Source organism: Anabrus simplex, chromosome 2 (genome assembly GCF_040414725.1).
Source record: "Anabrus simplex isolate iqAnaSimp1 chromosome 2, ASM4041472v1, whole genome shotgun sequence".
In the NCBI taxonomy this organism is placed as follows: domain Eukaryota; kingdom Metazoa; phylum Arthropoda; class Insecta; order Orthoptera; family Tettigoniidae; genus Anabrus; species Anabrus simplex.
In genome coordinates this window covers 78,503,014-78,530,447 of record NC_090266.1, presented here as the reverse complement: position 1 = coordinate 78,530,447, position 27,434 = coordinate 78,503,014, and the positions used below count along the sequence as shown (strand labels likewise).

Here is a 27,434-nt window from a genome sequence, read left to right as displayed (position 1 = left end):
CTCATATTGTGTTGAACTTCCTGAGGACAATATTTGGTTGTTGTGTCATGCCCAATCACTATCCAGAGCAATATAATGATGGATACTTTAGGCCCCCTTTGAGCCCAGATTCAAACCTTTTTGACATCTTTCTTTGGGGTTTTTTGAGAGAAAAGTCTTTTTCTGTAAAGCCTAACAGTGCATTTAAAATATGAAGGCAGATTGCTGAGATGTGTAGGGGAATGCTACTGAAGACTTGTGCCGGAAAGTCACTGTGAAAATGTGCTCTCATCTTGAAGAGGTTCTCTGCCGTAATGGTGGCCACATTGACCATGTATTAAAATTAAATGTATTTTCAAAGAACAAGTTATCTGTGTGTGAAATTTCATTGTTATACATTTTAAATTAGCATTGTAATTTAAAGTATAAATGTGTCAGCTGCATGTGCTACCCTGTGCAAAAATTCTCAGAGTGAGCATGTATGCATTAATAAGTATAACAACAACAACAACAACAACAATAGTTTAAAAAAAAACACAAATTACTTACGTGGTACTGGATAAGATATGGCTACTCTGCAGAATTATGATGCTTGAGTTGAACCATTGAACTGATTCAGTCTAAGCGAAGTACTGGAAATGGAAAGACAGGACTAATTTTTGCTGCAACATTCAGGGGCTGTACCTTAGTTAAGACCACGGCCGCTTCCTTCCCATTCTTAGGCCATTCCCGTCCCATAGTCTCCATAAGACCTATTTGTGTCGGTGCATCGTAAAGCAACTAGCAAAAAAATAAAAAAAATAAAAAATAAAAAATGAAAATCCTAACCTAACAAATCCGGGGTTCGTACTCTTGTACGGTTACATTGTTAAATGAAAGTATAATCTATAAAAGTTAAATTTGATTCCTTTTTTCTTTATTTTCTTTTCTTTCTTTCTAGAATTGCTTTTACATTCTGAATGTTAGGAATACAGGATAGGAACAATGAAAATCTACCTGTAACTTGCTGTCTTTACAATGCATACATTGAGAATTATTCTTATTATTCTTTTCTAGAGGTATATGTGGAGCATATTCTCCTATAAGTTATCATTCATTCCAGGTTTGCAGCATACCTGTTCCTGAGAAGAGTGCACAAGGCTCACAGGATATTCAGCAGCTTAAGGTATTGAGCAGTAAAATTCATTATTTGACAGCATGTGCATATTGAATGGTTTGGTGATATGGATACCTATTATTTATTTATGAGGAGAACTTGAATTCCCACTTGAAATCTAGTGACTGCATATGAAATCTATGCTGGTGGAAGTGTGGAGAGAACAGTTCTTCTCCAGCAACTGTGGTTTCCTCTGTCCATTTAATTCCTTTGGGTACTGCTCCATAATCATTTATCATCATAAGGTGGTGTGCGGACACCAAACAGTTCTTTACCTTGGTGCTAACTTTGGTTTGGTGGCACTTGACAGGAATTGGGTTAATTAAATAATAATAATAATAATAATAATAATAATAATAATAATTAAACTAGTGGCTTGCTGGGGTAATAGCCCCAATTTATTGAGAATATTTCAATATATTTGAATGACGTGGCACTTGTGTCGTCCTGTAACATGATATTTGTATGTTGTTGTTTGTATATGCTGTATCACCCTCTTGGTCTCGATTTCTAACTGGATTGGGAGTGATGTTCATTGCAATTCTTCAGTTTCATTACAACCAGTATGTGTATCTGCAGACATTGGATCTATGAAGTGGTAACAAATGTGAAATATACCTGTGAATCTGTCCTGAAAGACTGATCACAGACTGTGATAACTTTCTACTTAAGTGTGAGACCATTTATTTAATGAAACATGGTACTTAAGGAACAGTTTTATCTTTTATGATGTGAAGAATGAGCCATGTGCCAAGGTGTACAGCGTTTCAGACTTCAACGATTTTGTGCTCTATACAGAATTATTTATCAGGATAATTATTATTGGTGGTTAGAAATGGAAAGCTGGACCTTTCATGAGCATAGAGCATTATGCTTCAAGAAAAGGTTGAAATAAGTAGTCATTGAAAGGGAAAATATGGCAAAAACCTGAGTTCTTCTCTCGGATGTGACAATGCGTTGCATTATTTTATATTTAGAAGACAGACTCCTACATCAGAAATGTTTACATGAAAATGGAGGAAAATTTCTTGGATTAATGTTTGCTCCATAACAGTGAGGAACAGGTTCTGAATGTTTCATTTGGTGACCAAAATCCAGTAAATAAGCCCATGCTTACTAGAGTATGATGTATGAAGCTTGTGGAGTAGCCTAAGTAAATCAGCTCTGGACAACTGAGTTTAAGTGCAAAGTTTTGTTCAGTGATGGATATAAATCCGTATTGGTGAAAGGGATTGAAACTCTAAAGTATTTAGAAGACAATTGAATCGCTGGATCTGGTTTGCGCAGTAAAGACTATCAAATTTTCTGCTAGTGTTGTGATGTGAGGGTGTATTTCATACATTGATGTTGGCCATATTGAAGTTTTAAAATTCACTGTCAATACAGAAAGTAAAAAAAATAAAATAAAAAAAAATATTTAAACATTTTTAAAATGTAAAGACTACATAAGGGAGCAAGAAAATGTCATACCACTGTTGTGAGTTCGAATCACACTGTCGGCAGCCCTGAAGATGGATTTCCATTGTTTCCATTTTTACACCAGGTGGTGTTTGTTATAATTTGTGACTATAAAATGCTTTCAATTGTATATGAAGAATTATGTACATTGTTGCTACGTAGCTGGCAATGATAGGTTATGGACAACCATATCCAGATTTTTTAATAGTTGTTTTCGTAGTGTTCAAATAAATATATCAACAAGTCTTTGGAGATTTTCTGGTCTGTTTATTGAACCTTCTAGCTATCGTATAATTACACTTTCATCAGTTTTTTCCAGGCTAATTTTGAATAAGGAAATCATCTCGCACATGGATCATTCCTTGTATTGGTTTCTGTTATAAATTCAGTGAGGTTACACTTCTTGGAGGCATTATACCCTCACCCTCACTGTCGTAAGGTGCTGAAATCAGTGAATATAGACATATAGATTGCATCTCTAAGAACATTCCAGGAAGTTAGCCAAGCAGCTGTTCAGAACTAGCATAGTAAGTGAACCCTGGGTGTCTGATGAAAGGTTTTTTCTTTTTTCTTTTTTCTTTTTTTTTTTTTTTTTTTTTTTTTTTTTTTTGCTTGTGGCTTTACGTCGCACCGACACAGATGGGTCTTATTATTTTACATGTAACTAATCTCATTATTAGACCCGTATTGAACTATGCTATGATATACTAACAATTTGTTGGTTATTTTGATCCACCTTTTCAATACAAATTACAGTTTGTGTTGCTAAGTTGTAATGTTACAACACTAATTTACCGGGACATGTTTCGCTTTTATTCACAAGCATCATTAGCCTATACAATTGCCTCAAGGTTTGTCATATTTGGGTTGTTGTTACAAATTTCATTACATTGAATGTAAATCTAATTTCAGTGATAACAATATTTAAAACAAGAATAATATACACATTAAAAATTATGACAATATGATTTGCAATGTTAAAATGGATTAACTCTTAATTCTAAAACACATTGACGTCCAAAACAGTTTTTACAATTTGAAAATTTAGCTAAAAATTGTTTGCAATGTTAAAATAAAATTGATTCAACTATAATTTGGTATTAAAATTTGAGTCATAAATATAAATATTGGATGTTAATATATAGGAGCCATAGTTTCTGAAGTGCGTTGGTTTCTAGAATACAGTAACATTTCAGTATTGAGAATTTTAGTTTAAAAATTGTGCTCTCTAAATAATGTTATTTAAAAAGACTGTAATTTTGCATTATGCGTGATTAGTTATGATGATAATTTAGAATTGAAGTCTTGAGTTCGTTGGAAAATGGCTTCTAGATTTGATGAGGCTTGCTGCTGCAGTTTGGCAATTTGATCAGAGGAAATATTGACATATTTAATTCTTGTTTGTAGCGACCAGACTCTCCGTTGGAAGTTGATTGTTTTGATGTAAGTTATGGTTAAAAGGGGCGTCAGTCCAAATTTTGAGTATCTGATTATGTTTCTTTCGATTTATGGAATGGAAGAAGCATCTGGAACAAATGGAAATGAACTTAAGTAATTGTGTGTGTGTGTGTTTTTTTTGTTTTTTTTTTTGTGCTTATAATGTGAGTGTTGATGTTGCATTATCACTTACCCCTTTGTCTGCTGCTACAGAATCTTGTGGGGCCTTATTGCGTTACTGTGACTATTGTCTGTTGTGGCTCTACTCCTTGTGTTGTACGTATGAAAGAGCTGTTGTGAAGGGCGGGTAGGGGGCTGAGGGGAAGAGATGAGATTAGTTACATGTAATGTGATAGCCAACTAGGCAAAAACTAAGACAAACAGGTATATTAACCTCAAGGTTAAAGTCAGTAAGATTGCTAAAGATATCTGGTTTTTGAAAGAATGTTTAAGGTGCGGTGTAATACCGAAATTCTTAAGGTCTACCCAAAGAAAGAACATATCAAGTTCAAAATCTCTTGACACCCAAAACAGAGTAAACAAAATATGGCTAAAAAACGAATTAAAGTTACTGTACAGAAAAAAATCGCTACTAAACTTACAGCTCTACAAAGCACACTTAAGTATATCCCATTTTACATCGCCTTTAGACTGGAGCTCCATTCAACGACATACTATTGAAAAACTCTCAAACATCTTAAACAGAAAGCAAAAAACTCTAGAAAACAAACTAAAACACCTAATAGAAGATCAAAAAAAGTTAACCGTTAATGGAAAAAATGATTCAATTCCTTTAAACCCCGCGACAATTAATTTATCAGACACCAATTTTTCTGAAAATGAAATGAACATACTCAGCAAAGGAACTAAGTTCAATTGGCCTAAACCGTACAAAATGGAAGAATTAACTATCACAATAGCTGAATCTGAAGCAAATATAGGGAAACTGCCGGCAGAAATACAAAATGACATTAAATATGAAGTAAAGAAGAAACTCCGAAGTTTAGTAAAAGAAATGAAAACTAATTCCGACCAGACCCTCCTAAAACAAATAAAAGATTTAAAGACAAAAATAAAAGATAACGACATTATCGTGACTAAGGCAGATAAAGGCGAAACAATAGTCCTAGTAAATAAAAGTGACTACATCAAAAAAACCGAAGAATTCCTTTCTAATGAATCTTACACTATAGTAAATAAAGACCCGATCTCTAGAATTCAAAGGAATCTAAAAACAATCCTTAAAAATTCAATTTGTTTATTTAACGAGCAAGAACAACAAGAAATGGTCAACATGAACCCAACATTACCCAAGGCAAAGGCACTACCTAAAGTACACAAAAACAATACACCTATTCGACCAATTGTAAACAGCAGAAATAGCCCAACATATAAAATATCAAAATTTATACATCAATTCCTCAAAAAGCATTATAAGTTCCAGAGAAACTCCTCAATTAAAAACTCAATTGAATTTTGCAAAAGATTAAAAAACTTCAACTTACAACCCCACCATAGAATGAGCTCGTTTGACATTTCCAATATGTATTCAAATATCCCCATTAAAGAAACGATCGAAATTATTAACTCAAACCTTTCCAAATATAGCAACTTAAGTAAGCTAGAAGTAGATGAATTTATTACACTACTTAAATTCGTACTAAATAATAACTATTTCACCTTTAACAATAAAATTTACCACCAATTAAGTTTAGCCATGGGTGACCCCAGCTCGGGAATATTAGCGGATATTTATGTGGATAACATAGAACATAGCATTATAAAACCAAACATAGAAGGAATCTGTCTTTGGCTGAGATTTGTTGACGATACATTTGTAATAACAGACAATCGAAAAAATAACAGCAAAAAAAATCCTTGAATTTTTAAACAACATCGATAGATACGTAAAATTTACCAAAGAAGACGAAAAAAACAACTCATTGAATTATCTAGATGTTACTGTCACACGCTTAAAATCCAAATTTGATTATCAGATATACAGAAAACCAACATACACGCCAATAACAATAAGAAATGACTCACTCCACCCCAAATCCCACAAACAAGCAACCTTTTTCAGTATGGTCTACAGAGCCTACAAAATACCCTTATCACCCGCGAATTTTACAAAAGAAATAAATTTTATAAAAGAACTAGCACTAGCCAATGGATATAAAGCAGACATAGTAAATCGAATCATCAACAAAGTAAAGCTCAAAATAGACACAAACCTCACACCGGAAAAGACTAAAAAATCCAAATACGCAACCTTCACTTACACCAGTTCAAAGATTCACCAAATAGCAAACCCACTCAAAAAACGAGATATGCAAATAGCCTTTAAAACATATAACACTAACAAAAACTTATTTATTAACCATAACACAGTAAATACCTACAATAACAAATTTCAAGGCTCCGGAATATACAGACTAACATACGCACAGTGTAAATCTTCATATGTTGGCCAAACTGGACGCAGTTTCCTAACCAGATACATGGAACACTTTAATGCCTTAAAACACAATAAATACTCCGCAATGAGTAATCATATGAAAGAAACCGGCCATTATTACACCTCAATAGACAAAGACCTTACAATAATCAAAAGAATCGAAAAGGGGAAGCTAATGACAGAATTCGAAAACATATATATTTATTTGGATCAATACTTTAATAAAGGAAAAAACTTGAATGATGCGGTCGAAATAAAAAGTCCGTTAATAGAGCAGTTGCCAACATTATTACGAAATCTCAAATCAGATAAAAGCAAATTCTTTAAAATATTCAATCTAAATACACTCACAACGAAAACCATTTCGGCAACGCAAAAAAGTCCCCCTCCACATAACATGCCAAAGCTTAATGCCCCGCCTGCAGGATCATCCTCTACCCCCACCTCAACAACAGATAAGAATTCCCTACCACGTAGCACGTCAATAGCAAACGCCCCGCCCAACATCTCTTCCCCTCAACCCCCTACCCACCCTTCACAACAGCTCTTTCATACGTACAACACAAGGAGTAGAGCCACAACAGACAATAGTCACAGTAACGCAATAAGGCCCACAAGATTCTGTAGCAGCAGACAAAGGGGTAAGTGATAATGCAACATCAACACTCACATTATAAGCACAAAACACGCACGCACGCACGCACGCACGCACACACACACACACACACACACACAATATTACTTAAGTTCATTTCCATTTGTTCCAGATGCTTCTTCCATTCCATAAATCGAAAGAAACATAATCAGATAATCAAAATTTGGATTGACGCCCCTTTTAACCATAACTTACATCAAAACAATCAACTTCCAACGGAGAGTCTGGTCGCTACAAACAAGAATTAAATATGTCAATATTTCCTCTGATCAAATTGCCAAACTGCAGCAGCAAGCCTCATCAAATCTAGAAGCCATTTTCCAACGAACTCAAGACTTCAATTCTAGATTATCATCATAACTAATCACGCATAATGCAAAATTACAGTCTTTTTAAATAACATTATTTAGAGAGCACAATTTTTAACTAAAATTCTCAATACTGAAATGTTACTGTATTCTAGAAACCAACGCACTTCAGAAACTCTGGCTCCTATATATTAACATCCAATATTTATATTTATGACTCAAATTTTAATACCAAATTATAGTTGAATCAATTTTATTTTAACATTGCAAACAATTTTTAGCCAAATTTTCAAATTGTAAAAACTGTTTTGGACGTCAGTGTGTTTTAGAATTAAGAGTTAATCCATTTTAACATTGCAAATCATATTGTCATAATTTTTAATGTGTATATTATTCTTGTTTTAAATATTGTTATCACTGAAATTAGATTTACATTCAGTGTAATGAAATTTGTAACAACAACCCAAATATGACAAACCTTGAGGCAATTGTATAGGCTGATGATGCTTGTGAATAAAAGCGAAACATGTCCCGGTAAATTAGTGTTGTAACATTACAACTTAGCAACACAAACTGTAATTTGTATTGAAAAGGTGGATCAAAATAACCAACAAATTGTTAGTATATCACAGATAGGTCTTACGGCGACTATGGGATAGGAAAGGCTTAGGAGTCGGAAGGAAGCGGCGGTGGCCTTAATTAAGGTACAGCCCCAGCATTTGCCTGGTGTGAAAATCGGAAACCGCGGAAAACCGTCTTCAGGGCTGCCGACAGTGGGATTCTAACCCACTATCTCCTAGATCAAAGCTCACAGGCACCTACCCCGGACCGTGCGGACAACTCAGCCGGTCTGATGAAAGTAATGGTAATGTCGACCACAAATTGCAAGAAACTGTATATGACGAGTTATGGAAATGGTCTTCTTAGTTTTCAAACAATCCTGAGTCTTATGATTTTGGAAAGGCAGGTCATGAGTTTATCTTTTAATTGATTGCCTCCCTTGCTCAAAACACCTGGTCCCGAAACACTATGACGTGCGACAGAGACGAGGAGAAAACATCTTGGGTGAAAACTACAAGTAATTTGCTATGAGTCTGTTACCTGTCATTAGTACCACTGTGGAGGAACACCATGGTTCTGCTTTACCAGTGATTAGTGCCATTATGAGGGCCAGTGACCTGGATTTTTGACCCCTTTTGACAACAAGCATCATCTCAGAAAATAAGGCATTGTGAATTGCATCCACTCATTGTTTTGATTCATGATCATTTTTTTTCCATCATTTGTTTTAGATTCTTGTCAGTGCATACGGTTTAAAGTTTTAATTATCATTTCATTTCTTTACACGTTGTACCATTAGAGGCCGTTGACTTAGGTGTTAGGCCCCTTTAAACAATCTACATCATCATCATCATCATCATTAAGTCTTCCTGAAAAAATGCACCAGAGAAGATGAGAGAATCATGCTTGTGAGTTAACCTAATACAAATTTTACAACCAAGCTGTAAGATCTGAGATTCAAGAAGAAAAGCCGGTGTGTAAAGCCAAGCTGGTTGTGATCTTTGAAAAATTCACTAATCAGTTTTCAAACAAAAATATGTGCATTCGTGAAGAATATCTTTTCCATATCACAAATGATGGAAAATCTAGTCTTGATAAAGAATACGACCCTACCATCAGTGTAGATCAGGTAACACGTGCTTTTAAAGCCATCAAAATTGACACATCATCTAGTCTAGATTGAATCTTTATGTCTGCTTTTAAAAGCAGTCACCGGTGAATTGGCCATGTGGTTAGGGGTGCGCATCTGTGAGCTTGCATCTGTGAGCTTGCATCTGGGAGATAGTGGGTTCGAACCCCACTGTCGGCAGCCCTAAAGATGGTTTTCCGTGGTTTCCCATTTTCACACCAGGTAAATGCTGGGGCTGTACCTTAATTAAGGCCACAGCCAATTCCTTCTAACTCCTAGCCCTTTCCTATCCTAGCGCTGCCATAGGACCTGTCTGTGTCAGTGCGACATAAAAACAAATTCTAAAAGAAATAATATAAAAAACAGTCAAATCACTAAGATACTAACTAAAATATTCAGAATGATTTCTCACATCAGCCACACTATGGAATGACTTAAGTAAGCATAAACCATTTTAATCCATAAAGGGAGAAATGAAACGGATTCCGCCGGGCTGTGTGGCTCAGACGGTTAAGGCGCTGGCCTTCTAACCCCAACTTGGCAGGTTCGATCCTGGCTCAGTCCGGTGGTATTTGAAGGTGCTCAAATACGTCAGCCTCGTGTCGGTAGATTTACTGGCACGTAAAAGAACTCCTGCGGGACTAAATTCCCGCACCTCGTCATCTCCGACGACCGTAAAAGTAGTTAGTGGGATGTAAAGCAAATAACATTATTATGAAACGGATCCCGATAGTTTCAGGCCTGTTTCCATTTACTACTGCTCAATAACAGATTATGGTGTTACATAAATCATAACCCTATTTGAAAGGGAATTGACTTCATGTCCAGGAACCCAGTAGCGGTGATGAAGGGGGGCGAGGGGGGCAGTCGCCTCCCACTATTGGAGAAAAAATTCCATTTTAATTCCATTTTAGGCACCTAAAGCAAGGAATGATAAAAAAAGCAATGGTATGCAAACCCTGTTGTCTCTTACATAATTATTTTTTAATTTCTTTAAATATTAAAAAATATTTCCTTTCTTTCTTAATCCGCTTCCACTGTCTGTAACCTCGGCACTTGATGGGGTAGGGTAGTTAACTCTACGCCCGGCCGCCTTTGCCCCCAGGAATTAAATTGTACTCATTTTTGGTGCAGGCTGAGTGAACCTCAGGGCGATGCGCACCTTCAGAAGTGGAAATCTCGTGTTTTAAATTTTACGACTTACTGACGGGGATTCGAACCCATGTCCTTCCGGGTGCACCGAGCACGCCTTTACCGCCTCGGCCAGGCAGCCCCTAAACATAAATAAATCGGGAACCATAAACATAGTAAAGGGAAATCTTAGCAAAATCACCACTATATATTAACTCGTAAATCAGTGTTCACTCTATAGAAGAAAGAAAGTAGGACAGGCAGCGTCAGCAAAGAGGACTCATTTCGATGTTAACGATAGATAGGAGATTATGAAGTGTTCTTCGGGGGGAAGGGCAGAGTGGAGTGTGGGACTGTTCACTATTGCACTCAATATTGTTTCTGTTCGGCACATAATTGAGCGAATGAAGTGGATAGATTTAATTGTTGGAGGAATTAGGGTGAGTGTTGTTTCAGTATATTTATCATGTGAGGGTGCAGATGAGGATGAAGTTGACAAGTTTTATGAAGCATTCAGTGACATCATAATCAGGGTCAATGTTAAAGATAGGATAGTGTTAAGGGGCGATTTCAATGCAGGAACTGGAAATAGAACTGAAGGATATGAGAAGGTGATTGGGAAATGTGGAGAAGATATGGAAGCTAATAGGAACGGGAAGCATTTAGTGGGGGTTAGCAGTTATGAACACGTTCTTCAAGCATAAATGTTCATGCTACACATGGGAGGGTAGGGGCACCAGATCTGTAATGGACTGTATCATAACTGCCTTTGAGTCTAGGAAATCTGTTAGGAATGCATAGGTGTTCTGGGTTTTTCGATGAGACATACCACTATTTGATCTTTGATCTGTAGTGAAATAAGTGTCTCTAGGCCTTGGATAGAGAAAATGAAATCTGTTACCGGGCGAGTTGGCCAGGTGGTTAGGGGCGCGCACCTGTGAGCTTGCATTCAGGAGATAGTGAGTTCGAACCCCACTGTCGGCAGCCCTGAAGATGGTTTTCCGTGGTTTCCCATTTTCACACAAGGCAAATGCTGGAGCTGTACCTTAATTATGGCCACAGCCGCTTCCTTCCCAGTCCTAGCTCTTCCCTACCCCATTGTCGCCTTAAGACCTATCTGTGTCAGTGCGATGTAAAGCAGCTAGCAAAAAAATGAAATCTGTCTGAAGACAAATAAGGACAGAGAATCTCCAGGATGAGGAAATAGGACAAAAGTACTGGGATACAATACGGAAAGAAATGTGATGGTAATGGGAAAGTAATGCAAATGACAGGAAGCATGACCAACAAATGGCAAATAAATTGATTTGGGAAGGACAGCTGAATCAGAAAGTGATGAAACCAACTAGATGGAAGAATATTTTGGGCATAATGCTGGTAAAATCAGATGAGCTCTATAAAGAAACTGAAGTAATAGATGGTATTAGTTATCACGAACCTGTTTTTTGTGTAGTTAAAAATAAATGTGATAGAAAGGAAGGTTGTAAAAGTAAGACTATTGGACAGTACCGTATAGCTGATAATAATTTCGTATGGCTATTTCTAGCCGGGTGCAGCCCTTGTAATGCAGACCCTCCGTCGAGGGTGGGCGGCATCTGCAATTTGTAGGTAACTGCGTGTTATTGTGGTTGAGGATAGTGTTAAGTGTGGTGTGTGAGTTGCAGGGATGTTGGGGACAACACAAACGCCCAGCCCCCGAGTCATTGGAATTAACCAATGAAGGTTAAAATCCCCGACCCGGCCGGGAATCTAACCCGGGACCCTCTGAACCGAAGGCCAGTATGCTGACCATTCAGCCAGCGAGTCGGACTGTATGGCTGATAAGACAGGCGTGAGGGAGTTTTCAAAAAGTAATTTATTTATTTATTTGGCGTATGATGAATAATGATAACCTATAAACTATTTGCACAACCAGTGAAAGATGAGTACAAAGTAAATACAAATTGTCATATCTATACAGTCAAAGAAAGCAATTTACAAAGTTTGAAAGTACAAGAAGAAAACAATATATTTACATCGCTATCCACCTATCAACTCTGACAGTTCATATATACACACTGAGTGCGAGTGATGTACATGTCACTAAATGTGAATGTCCAAAGCCGCCACCCACTTCACTGCTTCGGGTGTTGCTGAGTTTAGATCTTCCATGGTACCAGTGAAAGCACGGAGTGGACATTCCTGCACTACATGTTTCATTGTTTGTCGAACCTCCCCACAATCACAGTATAGAGAAACTGACCAGCCCCAGGTGTGTAAAGTAGATGCTGTTCTACCTACTCCACATCTCATGCGGTTTAGTCTACTCCAGGTGCAACGTGGCAGATCAAAGCCTGCCAGCTTTGTGGATGGGTTATTAATATCCACTATTGCCCGAGGTGGCAAACGGTAAATGAGCATGTAAACAGACAGACTGTGGGAAGGGTTTAAAACAATTGTTGAGGAATTTGAAAAAAGGTATGTGCCATTAAAGTTGGTAAGAAATGGTTAAGATGTGCTATATTATAACAGAGGAGTAGAGATATTAAGAAATAGAGTTAGAAATTGCTGTGGAAGTAAGGAGAAATTGAAGGAACTTACTGTGATATTGTCAATTTTAGTCCATGGCTGAATATGACCCATAATGGGGTCGAAACCAGGCCCGTTGTATAAGTGATTTGACATCATATTACAGTAAATAGTATTGAATAAGTTAGACCTATAGGGTATCTTGGACATATTCTGAGTTGTACCCCTCGGGCAACTAGGACTAGCCAATCAACTGGTGGTCCCTGCACCATTGGAATAAACATTTTCCTTGGGTCTTTGTGTAATTGAGAGTGAAAAATTCTCATTTTTGACTATCTTTAAGTAAGACCACCACCATTTTCAACAGATTTTTAGGTTCATGCTCACAAGATCTTTAGTAGCAATCCCAGTACCTATGCATATGTTGGGAGTTTCACTTCCATTTGGCAGACCAGGGATGCCTTGGAAACAACTCTGTGGGTGAAATGTAATTTTATTATGTTAGTAATGTTAGTGTGGCTTAAGGAAGGAAGGAAAGAAGAAAGTAGATGCATCTGGATGTGTTAAGAGTTAATAAACTTTGGGTAAGAGGAGAAAATGCATATTTAAGAAAATATTAATATGCGTGAAGTTACAGAAGTGTCCACAAAGACCCATAATACTACAACAATTACGGTATTGTAAGGTTTTCTTAACAGGCATTTAAAGGGAAAGGGTAGTGTGTGGAGAGGAGTTTTTCAATAGGAAAACTACCACGCAAGATGGATTGTAATAGGAAGTAAATGCGCAAATGACGGGAGTAGATTTGCTGGTTGCAGGAATTAGGGCGAGAATTCTCTCATTGTAGTGTATTTACCACATGAGGGAGCAGTTGAGGATGAACGAGACAAGCTTTTGGAAGCAATGAGTGAAGTCATTGTCAGGGTCTTTCTCTGTGCTTGGGTGGGTGTGAAATTTAAACAGTTAAAAGGCCCCCGCTAGGTAAAGAGAGAACATAAAATTAACCAAATGTATTGTTTAGATTGACACTGACATCTGATAAACAATATTGACTGAGTTATCAGAACAGAAAATTTGATTAATTTTAATCCTTATTTCTACTAACGAGTACTTTAACATTGTTTAACAGAGCTCGATAGCTGTAGTCGCTTAAGTGCGGCCAGTATCCAGTATTCGGGAGATAGTAGGTTCGAACCCCACTGTCAGCAGCTCTGAAAATGGTTTTCCGTGGTTTCCCATTTTCATATATCATGTATTAACCTACTGAAAAATCCAGGTTATTATACACTGCCAGAAAAAAACCTGCAACATCCTCAAGGATGTACCTTAATTAAGGACACGGCCGCTTCCTTCCCACTCCCAGCCCTTCCCTGTCCCATCGTCACCATAAGACCTATCTGTGTCGGCGTGATGTAAAGCAACTAGCCAAAAGAACATTGTTTAAATTGACTGCCTACCCAAGTAATTTGAAAATATATCATGTATTAACCTACTGAAAAATCCAGGTTATTATACACTGCCAGAAAAAACCCTGCAACATCCTCAAGGACTGTGTTCAGTGGCACCAGGGTGTAATATGTGCATACTGAGGGGTGTTTGTGTTGGTGATTCATTTGTCATGGACATCGGCAGTCAGATGGCACTCAGGAGGCCTGTCCGTGTGCACTCTGTTTTGATTCTGCAGGCAGTAACTGTGCTCAGGTTAGAGGTGAATACTGTTTGCAACATTCATTCTAGGGTACAGCCATGCCCCACCGACGAGTACGTGCTCCTGTTGAACAATTGCAGCCATTTGAACGGGGTCGCATTGTGGGCCTGTGGGAAGCTAGATGGGCGTATCACCAGATTGCTGCATGTGTTGGGCACAGTGTATCTGTGGAATGCCGTTGCTTTCAACAGTGGTCTGTGGAGCATTCCCACACCCGTAGACCTGGTTTCAGACGTCCACTTAGTACAGACACACATCAAGATCGACACATTGTGCAAGCAGCGGTGGCCGAAGGAACATCATCCAGGAGCGAAAATCGGCCACATGTTGCACCTGCTGTCACCAAGGATCATTGGAAACCGTCTGCTTGCAGCAGTATTACGATCACATGTGCCTCTGGCCAGGCTACCACTGACACCATGATGCCACCAAGCACAGCTACTGTGGTTTTGTAAAAGAGTCGACTGGAGAGGGGAATGGTGCTTTGTTTTCTTCAGTGACAAGAGTAGGTTCTGTCTGTATGCAATTGATGAACATACACGTGTACAACGTAGACCTAGTGAGGAGCCTATTTCAGAGTGCATTTGCCTACGACATCCAGGTCCCACCCCAAGCTTCATGGTGTAGGGGGCCATGAGTTACAACTAGCGGTTTAAGTCCATGATGGTTGGTTTGATTTCGACTCGGTCCGATGGTACTTGAAGTTGCTCGAATAAGCCAGCCTCGTGACAGCTTTAGCGGGACAAGATTTCCAGCACTTAAACATATTGTAAACTGTAAAAAAATTTAAAAACTGTTTCTTCACCGTAATGTAACCAGTGCCGGCTACATTGCATAGGTTGTTGTCCCTGTGCTACTGCCATTTCTTCAACAGGAAGATGATGTGCTTCTTCAGCAGGACAACGCACGTCCACGTACAGCTGCTGCAACGGAACGTGCTCTACATAGTGTAGGCCTACAACTGCCCTGGCCAGCAAGGTCACCAGATCTCTCGCCAATTGAACACGTATGGGACATCGGCAATGTATGCATTCTCCAGAGCTTGCATGAACCATTGTTGAATTTTAATCAAAAGATGCAAGATGCTTGGGACATTCTATTGCAGGATGCCATTCGGCATGTTTATGATCGTTTGTATGCACGAATACACGCCTGCATTGCCGCCAGAGGGGGGGGGGATACTCTTTGTGTTGATGCGACTGTTTGGGCACCCTTTACTGTGGCGTGTGTTTCATATGGTCTGAATTTGTAATCATATTATACTCCCACTGATGAACTACTTGTCACGTCGCTTGTTAATAAAATAACCTTGTCCTTGTGGATGTTGATCTTTCTTTTCGGCAGTGTATTAACTTCATTAGTTTCAGGCTTTTAGTCGGAAATCAAATTTGACAAATTCTGTCTCGACTTATTAAATACAGTTTCGCTCACGCCTTTCGATTCTCCACAGATTTGTAGGGAGACACGTCTTCTTCGGGCACGGGGAGTGGATTAATAGATAGCCGCAGCTTCGGTTACAATCGTACAGACAGGCAGCTAAATTTTTTCACGCGTTGTTCTTCAAATGGTATGAATCATGCAAAAAGGATGGTGTGAATTAGCAATGATCATATAAACTTTGCATTATATTCGTACATGCATATGTTGTTGTTCGTGTCATCAGTCTATGGACTGGTTTGATGCAGCTCTCCATGCCACCCTATACTGTGCTAAACTTTTCATTTCTACGTAAATATTGCATCCTACATCTGCTCTAATCTGCTTGTCATATTCATACCTTGGTCTACCCCCACAGTTCTTACCACCTACACTTCCTTCAAAAACCAACTGAACAAGTCCTGGGTGTCTTAAGATATGTCCTATCATTCTATCTCTTCTTCTCGTCAAACTTAGCCAAATTGTTCTCCTCTCGCCAATTTGATTCAGTATCTCTTCATTCGTGATTCGATCTATCTATCTCACCTTCAGCATTCTTCTGTGACACCACATTTCAAAAGCTTCTATTCTCTTTCTTTCTAAGCTAGTTATCGTCCATGTTCCACTTCCATACAATGCTACCCTCCACACGAAAGTCTTCAAAAACATCTTTCTAGTTCCTATATCAATGTTTGAAGTGAGCAAATTCCTTTTCTTAAGAAAGCTCTTCCTTGCTTGTGCTAATCTGCATTTTATGTCCTCCTTACTTCTGCCATCATTAGTTATTTTTCTACCCAAGTAACAATATTCATCTACTTTCTTTAAGACTTCATTTCCTAATTTAATATTTCCTGCATCACCTGCCTTCGTTCGACTGCACTCCATTACTTTTGTTTTGTACTTATTTATTTTCATCTTTTACTCCTTAACCAAGACTTTGTCCATACCATTCAGCAGCTTCTCGAGATCTTCTGCAGTCTGAGATAAAATAACAATATCATCGGCAAATCTCAAGGTTTTGATTTCCTCTCCTTGGATTGTGATTCCCTTTCCAAATTCCTCTTTGATTTCATTTACTGCCTGTTCTATGTAAACATTGAAAAGAAGGCAGGACAAACTGCAGCCTTGCCTCACTCCTTTCTGGATTAGTGCTTCTTTTTCAAAGCCCTCGATTCTTATCACTGCAGACTGATTCTTATACAGATTGTAGATAATTCTTCATTCTCCTTGTCCTTCTTGATTCGATCCTCTAAGATCAGGCGTAAAGTCAGGATTCCTTCACGCGTTCCTACATTTCTTCTGAAGCCAAATTGATCATCTCCCAACTCAGCTTCAACTTGTTTTTCCATTCTTCTGTAAATAATATGTGTTAAAATTTTGCAGGAATGAGATACTAAACTAATGGTGTGGTAGTTTTCACACCTGTCAGCACCGGCTTTCTTGGGAATAGGTATAACAACATTCTGCCGAAAATCGGATGGGACTTCTCCTGTCTCATACATCTTACACACTAAATGGAATAACCTTGCCATGCTGGTTTCTCCTAAGGCGGTCAGTAATTCAGAGGGAATGTCATCAATTCCAGGTACCTTGTTCCTATTTAGGTCGCTCACAGCTCTGTCAAATTCTGACCTCAAAGTTGGGTCTCCCATTTCATCAGCATCAACAGACTCTTCTTGGTCCAGAACCAAATTATCTACATCTTTACCTTGATACAGCTGTTGGATATGTTCCTGCCATCTTTCTGCTTTGTCTTCTTTCCCTAGAAGTGGTTTTCCATCTGAGCTCTTAATATTGATACACCTAGATTTCCTTTCTCCTAAGGTTTCCTTGATTTTCCTATATGCAGCATCTACCTTTCCTAGGACCATACAACCTTTGACATCCTTGCACTTCTCCTTCAGCCAGTCTTCCTTAGCTACCTTGCACTTTCTATCCACTTCATTCTTTAATTGCTTGTATTCTTTCCTGCCCTCTTCATTTCTAGCATTCTTGTATTTTCGTCATTCATCAGTCAGGTCTAGTATCTCCTGAGTTATCCACTGATTCTTAGTTGATCTTTTCTTCCTTCCTAACATTTCTTCAGCAGCCCTGCTGACTTCATTTTTCATGGCTATCCACTCTTCCTCTATTGTGTTTCCTTCAGCCTTTTCATTTAGTCTTGTGCAACATGTTCCTTGAAACAATCCCTCACACTCTTTTCTTTCAACTTGTCTATATCCCATCTTTTTGCATTCTTTCCTTTCTTCAATTTCTTCAGCTTCAGATGGCATTTCATGACGAACAAGTTGTGGTCAGAGTCCATATCTGCTCCTGGGAAAGTTTTGCAATCCAACACCTGGTTTCTGAATCTCTGCCTAATCATAATGAAGTCTATTTGATACCTTCCAGTGTCTCCAGGTCTCGTCCATGTATAAAGCCGTCGTTTGTTGTGTTTGAACCAAGTATTGGCAAGGACTAAATTATGATCAGTGCAGAATTCAACCAGTCGACTTCCTCTTTCATTCCTTTGCCCCAATCCGAATTCTCCTACTGTATTACCTTCTCTTCCTTTGGCCTACCAGTGCATTCCAGACTCTCATCACAATTAGATTCTCATCACCTTTTACACGTTGTATTAAATCTTCCATCTCTTCATATATTCTTTCGATTTTCTCATCATCCGCTGAGCTAGTAGGCATATAGACCTGTAGTATTGTGGTGGGCATTGGTTTGGTGTCTATCTTGACGACAATAATTCTTTCACTATGCTGGTCATAGTAGTTCACCCGCGGCCCTATTTTCTTATTCATTATTAAACCAACTCCTACATTTCCCCTGTTTGATTTTGTGTTGATAATTTGATAGTCGCCTGACCAAAAATCCTGTTCTTCCTGCCAACATACTTCACTTATACCAACTACATCTAACCTTAGTCTATCTATCTCCCTTTTCAGATTCTCTGATCTACCACAACGATGCAAACTTCTAACATTCAATGCTCCAACTTGCAGAATGTCAGTATCCATCTTCCTGATGATCGCCCCCTCTCGTGTAGTCCTCAACTGGAGATTCGAATGGGGGACTAGTTTACCTCCGGAATATTTTACCAGGGAGGAAGCCATCATCAGTACATCATTCATACAGAGAGAGCTGCATGTCCTCGGGAGTTAGTTCCGGCTGTAGTTTCCCGTTGCTTTCAGCCGTGTAGCAGTATCAACACAGCTAAGACATGTAGAGTATTATTACAAGGCCATATCAGTCAATCATCCAGACTGCCGCCCTTGCAACTTCCGAAAGGCTGCTACTTCGCTTTCGATGAACCATTCCTTAGTCTGGTCTCTCAACAGATACCCATCCGATATGGTTGCACCTGCGGCTCGGCTATCTGCTTCATTGGGACAAGCAAGCCTCCCCACCGCGGCAAAGTCACATGGTTCGCAGGGGAGGGCATGCATATAGAGGATTATAATTTCTATATGCCGGGTCAAGTAGTTCATACGGTTTGATATAGACTCGGTCCGATGGTACTTGAAGGTACTCGAATAAGCCAGCCTGGTGACAGCAATAGCGGGACAAAATTTCCGGCACCTCTACATATTGTAAAAAAAAAAAAAAGTAGTTAATGCGTCGCTGTTATGACACTACATTCCATATCTGTAATTAATATGTATTGGGCTATGTTTATGTAATATCAATGTTTACAGTCATTCATAATCTGTATAACATATATGTACCATTTATAGATGATAGTATTTTAACTTTTAGATAAAGATGTTCAGTAGTCTGGTGTGTTGTGACGAGCAGGAAGTGTTCAGTAAGCCTACTAGCCTACTAGAGTTGGAAGGTGTAAACCTCCAGTCTTCTGAGGGAGTGGAGAAATTATAGGCTAATGATATTTCAGTGAACTCTGTTCGGAGTTTGCCTTCAGTCTTGAGTAAGATATTGAGGGGGGTGGCATCCCTTTATGCTTCATAAAGAGCTGTCAAGAGTACACTTTTTCCTAATTATGCTGGCATGCTACTCACTTGAGGCCGTGCATAAAAACTTCGTCGTAGTTATACTTGACTGAATAACAGTCGTGTAAGAAAATCAGTTTTATCTGGAAAACCCCAAGTAAGTGGGCCAACCAAATCTTCCGTTGCGATAACGACCAGCTCTGTTCTTACGTGAAGAAGGACCGGGCGAGTTGGCCCTGCGGTTAGGGGCGCGCAGCTGTGAGCTTGCATCCGGGAGATAGGGGGTTCGAACCCCACTGTCGGCAGCCCTGAAGGTGGTTTTCCGTGGTTTTCCATTTTCACACCAGGCAAATGCTGGGGCTGTACCTTAATTAAGGCCACGGCCGCTTCCTTCCCACTCCTAGCCCTTCCCTGTCCCTTCGTTGCCATAAGACCTATCTGTGTCGGTGCGACGCGACGTAAAGCAAGTAGCATTTTGTTGATCTTCATGTTATATTTGTTGAAGGTGGATTCCATTTCTGCTAAATTCAGATCATCGTCTTTTTCTGCCAGGACTGGGATATCATGTGCAAAACGAAGCCTGGTTATTCTTCGTCCTTGAAACTTGAGACCCCCAGTCATTGGCAAATTATCATTTACTTCGTCTATTGCTTTTTGGATGTATGCATTAAAAATAATTGGTGAGAGCGAACAACCTCGCCGAACTCCTTGCTCAATATTGGCCTTCTGTTGTGGAATATCCACATCGCATAGCAGCTATCTCGTCTTCATACAATTTCCAAATTGCCCTCCTGTCCTTGTACTTGACTTCCAGTTCTTTCAACACGGCGTCAACTCGAAAAACCTGCACCAGAGTTCTTCGGAGGCCACACGTCATTATTATTATTATTATTATTATTATTATTATTATTATTATTATTATTAATGAATTAATTTCAGGAGCCTTGTTCCTCTTCAGGTCTCTTAATTCTCTGTTGAATTCTGACCTCAAAATTGGGTCTCCCCTTTTATTAGCATCAGCAGCCTCTTCTATTTAGAGGACCTTATGCATTTCTTTCCCTTGATACAACTGAATGTGATCCTGCCATCTTTCAGCCTTATCTTCTTTCCCTGGAAGTGGTTCTCGATCTGAACTCTTATGTAATATTCATATACCTAGTTTTCTTTTCTCCGAAGGTTTCCTTCATTTTCTTGTATACAGTTTCTACCTTCCCTAAACCCATACAACATCCTTTCCAGCCATTCTTCCGTAGCTGTCCTGCACTATCTATCTACTTCATTCTTTAGATGCCTTTTTTTTTGTCTTCTTCCCCTCACTTTCTGCGTCTTGTTCTCCGCCGTTCGTCAGTCGGTATCTCGTGAGTTATCCTATGATTCTTACTTGATCTTACCTTTCTTTCTAACTTTTCTTCACTAGTTATATTGATACCATTCTTCAGGACTGTCTACTCTACTTCATTCCGTTTGCATCTAGTCCATGTGCAACATTTTCCTTGAAACCTTCCCTCGTTCTCTTTTCCTTCAGTGTGTATAGATCCTAACTCCTTGCATTCCTTCCTTTTTTCAGCTTCAGCCGGTATTTCATGACGACCAATTTGTGGCCAGAGTCCACGTCTACTGCTGAGAAGGCCTAACCACAACGATGTCTATTGGATATCTTCCAGGGTCTTTTAGTCTTTTCGACATATTAGGGGCAGTTAAATGAAAACCGAACACCCGCTACGACGTGACCGTGAAACGGTTTTATTCAAAAGTAATAGCCGAAATCGTTAATACATTATCGCACTGGGAGACGAGAAGATCAATTACAGTTTTGTAGAAGGAGGTAGGTCGCTGGCGGATCCACGACCACACCCACTGTTGCACTTCCTCGTCCGAATGAAACCGACGTTCACGAATGCCTTTTTTCAGGTCGCCAAAAATGTGAAAATCACAAGGTGAAAGATCTGAGCTGTATGGAGGATGTTGAAGTGTTTCCGAATCAAATAACTGAAGCATACCCTTCACCAGATTAGAAGTATGGGGGCGAGCATTATCATGCAATAGGGCGACTCCTTCCGACAGCATTCCAGGGCGTTTTGACTTTATGGCGCGTCGTAGTTTCTTCGAAGTGTCCTCATAGTTCTGCATATTGATTGTGGTTCCACGCTCGATGAAATCGACAAATAGAGGGCCCCTGCAGTCAAAGGAGGCCATAATGACTTAATCGGAATTTATGTGAACAGCTTTGTATTTCTTTGGCGGGGGAGAATTGCGATGTTTCCCGTTGTTGGCTTTGCCGTTTGCTGTTGGGCAGAAAATGGTGGCACCACGTTTCGTCTCCTGTGACGATACGGGGCAGAAACACATACTTTTCCTCGTGGTACCGCTGTAGATGACTCAGATATGACGCCATTCTGTCAATCTTTTGTTCCTCCGACAGTTGATGCGGAACCCATTGCGCGCAAATTTTATGGTAATGCAAGTGATTTTTGATAATGGCATACACGGAGCCACGGCTAATGCTGACCTGATCACGAATTTCTTACCCCGTCATTCGTCGGTTTTTCCGCATAAGGCTATCAGTCCGCCCTATTACATCAGGAGTAATGGCAGGGTGGGCCTGTCCTGGGCGCGAATCGTCTTGCAGTGATGTGCGCCCATGCCACTCGTGCACACTCGTCACGGACATGCAGTGTTCGCCATACCCAGCAGACATGTGACGATGAGTTTCTCGTACTCCAGCACCCTCAGCCATCTCCACAGCTGGACGAACACACTAGACCAGGGATGGCGAACCCATGACACGCGAACACGACTTCTGTGGCACGTCAGACAACATATTTGAATGTTTTTAACATGTAATAAATGGATCGAAAATCTAGCAACATAGCATATTTTAACATTACACTTTAATAAAGAAGTATGTCTCAGTTGTCCGGCTCCATGGCTAAATGGTTAGCGTGCTGGGCTTTGGTGAGAGGGATCCGGGTTCGATTCCGGCAGGGTCGGGAATTTTAACCATCATTGGTTAATTTCGCTGGCACGGGGGCTGGGTGTATGTGTCGTCTTCATCACCATTTCATCCTCATCACGACGCGCAGGTCGCCTACGGGTGTCAAATCAAAAGACCTGCACCTGGCGAGCCGAACATTTCCTCGGACACTCCGAGCACTAAATGCAATACGCCATTTCATTTTCATTTCTCAGTTAATCCTATGGCCATATTTATTACAAATTGTATTAGGTTAAAGCAAAAATATACCTTATTCTTAAAATTTACCAGCTTTAAAAAGTAATTTACGGTGATGTTTGCAAATTAAAATAATGAAAAATTCAATCGAATGGAGTTTTATGTAATGCAATCTAACACCTAAATCAAATCAAATGAGGTCGGTGCGACGTAAAGCCCCTAGAAAAAAAAAATCAAATGAGGGGTTTCGTGGATGATCTTAAAAGGAAATAACCGATGGCACATTAGACAGTAAAAAGTCCTTAGTTGGCACGCTAGTCGGTAAAGGTTTGCCATCCCTGCACTAGACCAGTCCGCGAATGTATGTTATGACAGGTGTTCGGTTTTAATTTGATTGCCCCTTGTATATAGGGACCGTGCGAATGGCGAGTGGTGCGCTCTACTTCAGAAAACGTTTGATGGGGTAAGCTGCAAGCCAGCGCTCGAGTTAGTTTATGACGGTGTTAACTGAAAGAATGGAGAGTCGAACGAGTAAAAGTAAACAAAACTTTCACTCATCTCCCAGCAAGGAATTGACATTAACATTTATTGTAGGGGACTTCTCCTTCAAATTAAAATGAACTAGCTTCGTTTTGTTCACCCTGTTTTATTATGAGACATAAGGTGGGTTTTGCAGCATGGTAAGCCTCTCAACGTTGGCCAAAAAAGAGAAAGCAATGTCTCCTCAACCCCTGATAGCGTCTGGGACCGAATACAACGTATCTTTGTTACTGTTAGTTCTCTGCATTGAAAACTTTGAAGTACGTTAGTGAGCAAAATAAAAAGATAAAAGTGCATACGTGCCCCTCAATGTGACACTATCGGTACCCGTAACGACATATTCCGAATTAATGGCAGATAATACTGAAAATAAAACCTTTCCAGTAAGGGAATGGCAGTACACAGGAATTGCTCATGCCTTGAAATTTTCACAGTGATACTTCCTTTAGGAGAATATATAAACAGTTCACATAAGTTGATGTTCAAAACATACATGGATATCTGCACTTGGGTGTAGTAGACGTGACTATCTCTAATATTATTGTTGTGTCACATACAAATACGGTACATTGCTCCGTTTCTTTTGAATAATAGGCTTTCCTTTACACGAAAAAGGACACTTAATTTCCAGGAGAGAAAAGTCATTGGGATGAAATACTATCCCGTCTGGACTCGAACACAGCAATGGGTGCTCTACTTTGATGCACACTCCCACCTGTTTTACAAAACAGTCATTGAGTTCGCAGTATTCAGCCACCGCAAGTTGTTCAGTGTTCCTACCGTACCTCATCGCAGGTGTGTTAAGGGATGTGGAAATTAGAAATGACCTTGCAAGCTGATCATAATCACCACTTCTGAGTGTCTTAATCTGATGAGCTTGCTGGCTGGCAGATAAGTGTAATTTTCTTTGTTTGAACCATGCAGCACAGCGATATTGAAACCTTGTGTCAAATGCAATTTTGTACATCTGTTCTGTTGTAAATGTAACATTTGCGATATAAAATAGTTGCACATCTTGAGGCAAGAAATCGAGGTCATTCACGGGTTTGATTGATAATTTAACAGCGGACATTTTTGTAACAAATTAGCACCTATGGACTGCATGAGTATTCTGATTTTGTACTTCGTTCAGACACTTGATCAAATCCTCAATTTCGCTACGTTCTACAGCATCATCTATAACTTTTTGTAGAATGGAACTTGCCATCATGTAATTTTCCACTCTCACATTCTGCTTTAAGCATATCAGTGAGGGCACACTTAATATGTTTTTACTCGTTGGTACAAACAAGTTTTATTGAAAGTGGTTGATTCTGTTTGTTCAGCAACGTGGACGTATGGTTTCAACCGTTCTGCTATCTTCTCTCCTTTCGAATATAGATCCTTACGAGCGCACTTAGGTTTATTTTTTCCATTGCTGCACTATGGTTGTTTTGGAGGAGTCCCTTTCGGAGTTAATAAAGGAACACAAAGCAGCAATGCCCTTACAGCGTTTCGACTGACCTGCTTTGCATCCACAATCACCATCAGTAATGTTCCTGTTACTGTCAATGTGAAAATAAATAAAAATACTTATAATGAGGAATTATTTATCGCATCACCTTTAGGAATTAAATATTTTTGTTATAATCTTTGAACCATCTCCTCAGCATTCACAGCTTAATCCGCCTGCGCAGGGGAAGTACACTCAAGAAGAAGTTGTCGCCATGAATTGCGGGTTGGTTGTCCTTCCTCACTCATCTATATATATAAAGTAGCTTGTCCTGACTGACTGACTGACTGATTCATCATCGCCGAGCCAAAACTACTGGACATAAAGAAATGAAATTTTGGGGATATATTCATATTAAGATGTAGGTGCTCGCTAAGAGAGGATTTTTGGATATTCCGTCGTTAAGGGGGTGAAAAGTGGGGTTAAATTTTAAAAAGAGTGTGTTTATATCTAAAAACGTTAAAAGTTTAGAGATGTGAAAATTGGTATTTAGAATCTTTTTTAAAAATAAGGAAACACGTATTTTTTTGTTTTCAGACAATCCCAATAGGAGGGGTGAAAAAGGGGTTGAATGCCTAATCAGGATACCGGTGCTTATATCTCAGAAACTGAAGATATTACAGACCTGAAAATTGGTACTTTTGATCCCTTTTAAAAATAAAGAAACACGTATTTTTTTGTTTTTGGAAAATCCAATTAATGGGAGGGTGAAAAGGGGGTGAATTTTAAAAATGAGTAATCCATATCTCCAAACTTTTAAAGTTTGCAGATGTAAAAATTGGTATTTAGAATCTTCATTAAAAACAAAGAAACACGAATTTTTTTGTTTTCGGAAAATCGCAATAGAAATCGTGAAAAGGGGTGAAAAAGGGGTTGAATGCCTTTAATGAGGCTACTTATATCTCAGAACCTTAAGATATTACAGACCTGAAAATTGGTGTTTGAGATCTCTTTTAAAAATAAAGAAACACGTACTTTTTGTTTTTGGAAAATCCATTAATGGGGGGGGGGGTGAAAAGGGGGTGATTTTTTAAAATGAGTGTATCTATATCTCAAAACTTTTAAAGTGTATGGATATAAAAATTGGTATTTAGAATCTCCTTTAAAAATAAAGAAACACGTATTCTTTTGTTTTCGGAAAATCCCAATAGTAAGGGTGTAAAAGGGTGAATAATGGGTTGAATGCCTTTAATGGGGCTACTTATATTTCAGAACCTGAAGATATTACAGACCTGAAAATTGGTATTTGGGATCTACTTTAAAGTAAAGAAACACGTATTTTTTCGTTTTTGGAAAATTCAAATATTGGGGGGTGAAAAGGGGGGTGAAATTTTTAAAATGAGTGTGTCTACATCTTAAAACTTTAAAATTTACAGATGTAAAAATTGGTAGTTAGAATCTCCTCTAAAAATAAAGGAACACGTATTTTTTTGTTTCCTGTAAATCCCAATAGGAAAAATGGGTTGAATGCCTTTAATGAGGATACTTATATTTCAGAACCTGAAGATATTACAGAACTGAAAATTTGTATATGGGACCTCCTTTAAAAATTAAAAAAAACACGTATTTTTTAGTTTTTGGAAAATTCAATTAATGGCGGTTAAACAGGAGTGACAAATTGGGGTGAATTTTTTGAAAGGCTATATCTACAGAATATCTTGGAAACGTAAAATGTTACAGACGTAAAAAGTGGGTGTTTGGAATCTCCTGTAAATGTAAAGAAACATTTGTGATTTGTTTTTGGAAACTCCTCTTAAGGGGAACTCAAAGGGGTGAAATTTTAAAATGGGAATTTTTACAGTATATCTAAAAAAACTTAACATGTTACAGAAGTGAAAAATGGTACTTTTTATCTCTATTATACATAACGAATCGTGTATTTTTAGTTTTCGGAAATACCACTTGGGTGGTGGGGGTGGGTAAAAGTGACTGAAAATGGTGTTGAATTCTTTTAATTAGGCTACTAATATCTCAAGAATGAAGATGTTACAGACGTGAAATTTGATATTTGCAATCTGCAATCAACAAAGATAAACGCGTTTCGGTGGGGAAACCAGCTTGGAGGGTGGGAGTGTAAAGGAGTTGAATTCCTTTCACGGGGGCACATAAATCAAAAACTGATAATTGGTATTTAGAAGATCTTTTACTATTAAAGAAACAAGTATTTTTTGCGGGAATATTCACTTGGGGGGGGGGGGGGGGAGAGTAGTGTGAAATGAAGTGAAAAAAGTAAGTTACTTTTATGGGGATACTTATATCTCAAAACTGAAGGCAATAGACGTGAACATTGGTGTTTGGAATCTCCTTTAAACATAAAGAAACAAGCCTTCTTTTAATTTTTTTTGGGGGGGGGCGGGGGGGGGCGGTAAATAAACTTAACGGCGGTGG

The 27,434-nt window shown here is 38.9% G+C and overlaps 1 protein-coding gene across 4 annotated transcripts in view; it reads left to right on the top strand.

Moving 5' to 3' along the window:
- LOC136863855 (uncharacterized) overlaps positions 1-27,434 on the top strand; it is a 311,541-nt gene that overhangs the window by 147,753 nt on the left and 136,354 nt on the right. For all 4 annotated transcript variants that reach the window (XM_067140201.2, XM_067140198.2, XM_067140199.2 and 1 more), the window contains one exon: positions 1,082-1,144. In XM_067140201.2, the coding sequence (XP_066996302.1) occupies positions 1,082-1,144 (63 nt within the window). The remainder of the gene's footprint in view (positions 1-1,081; positions 1,145-27,434) is intronic.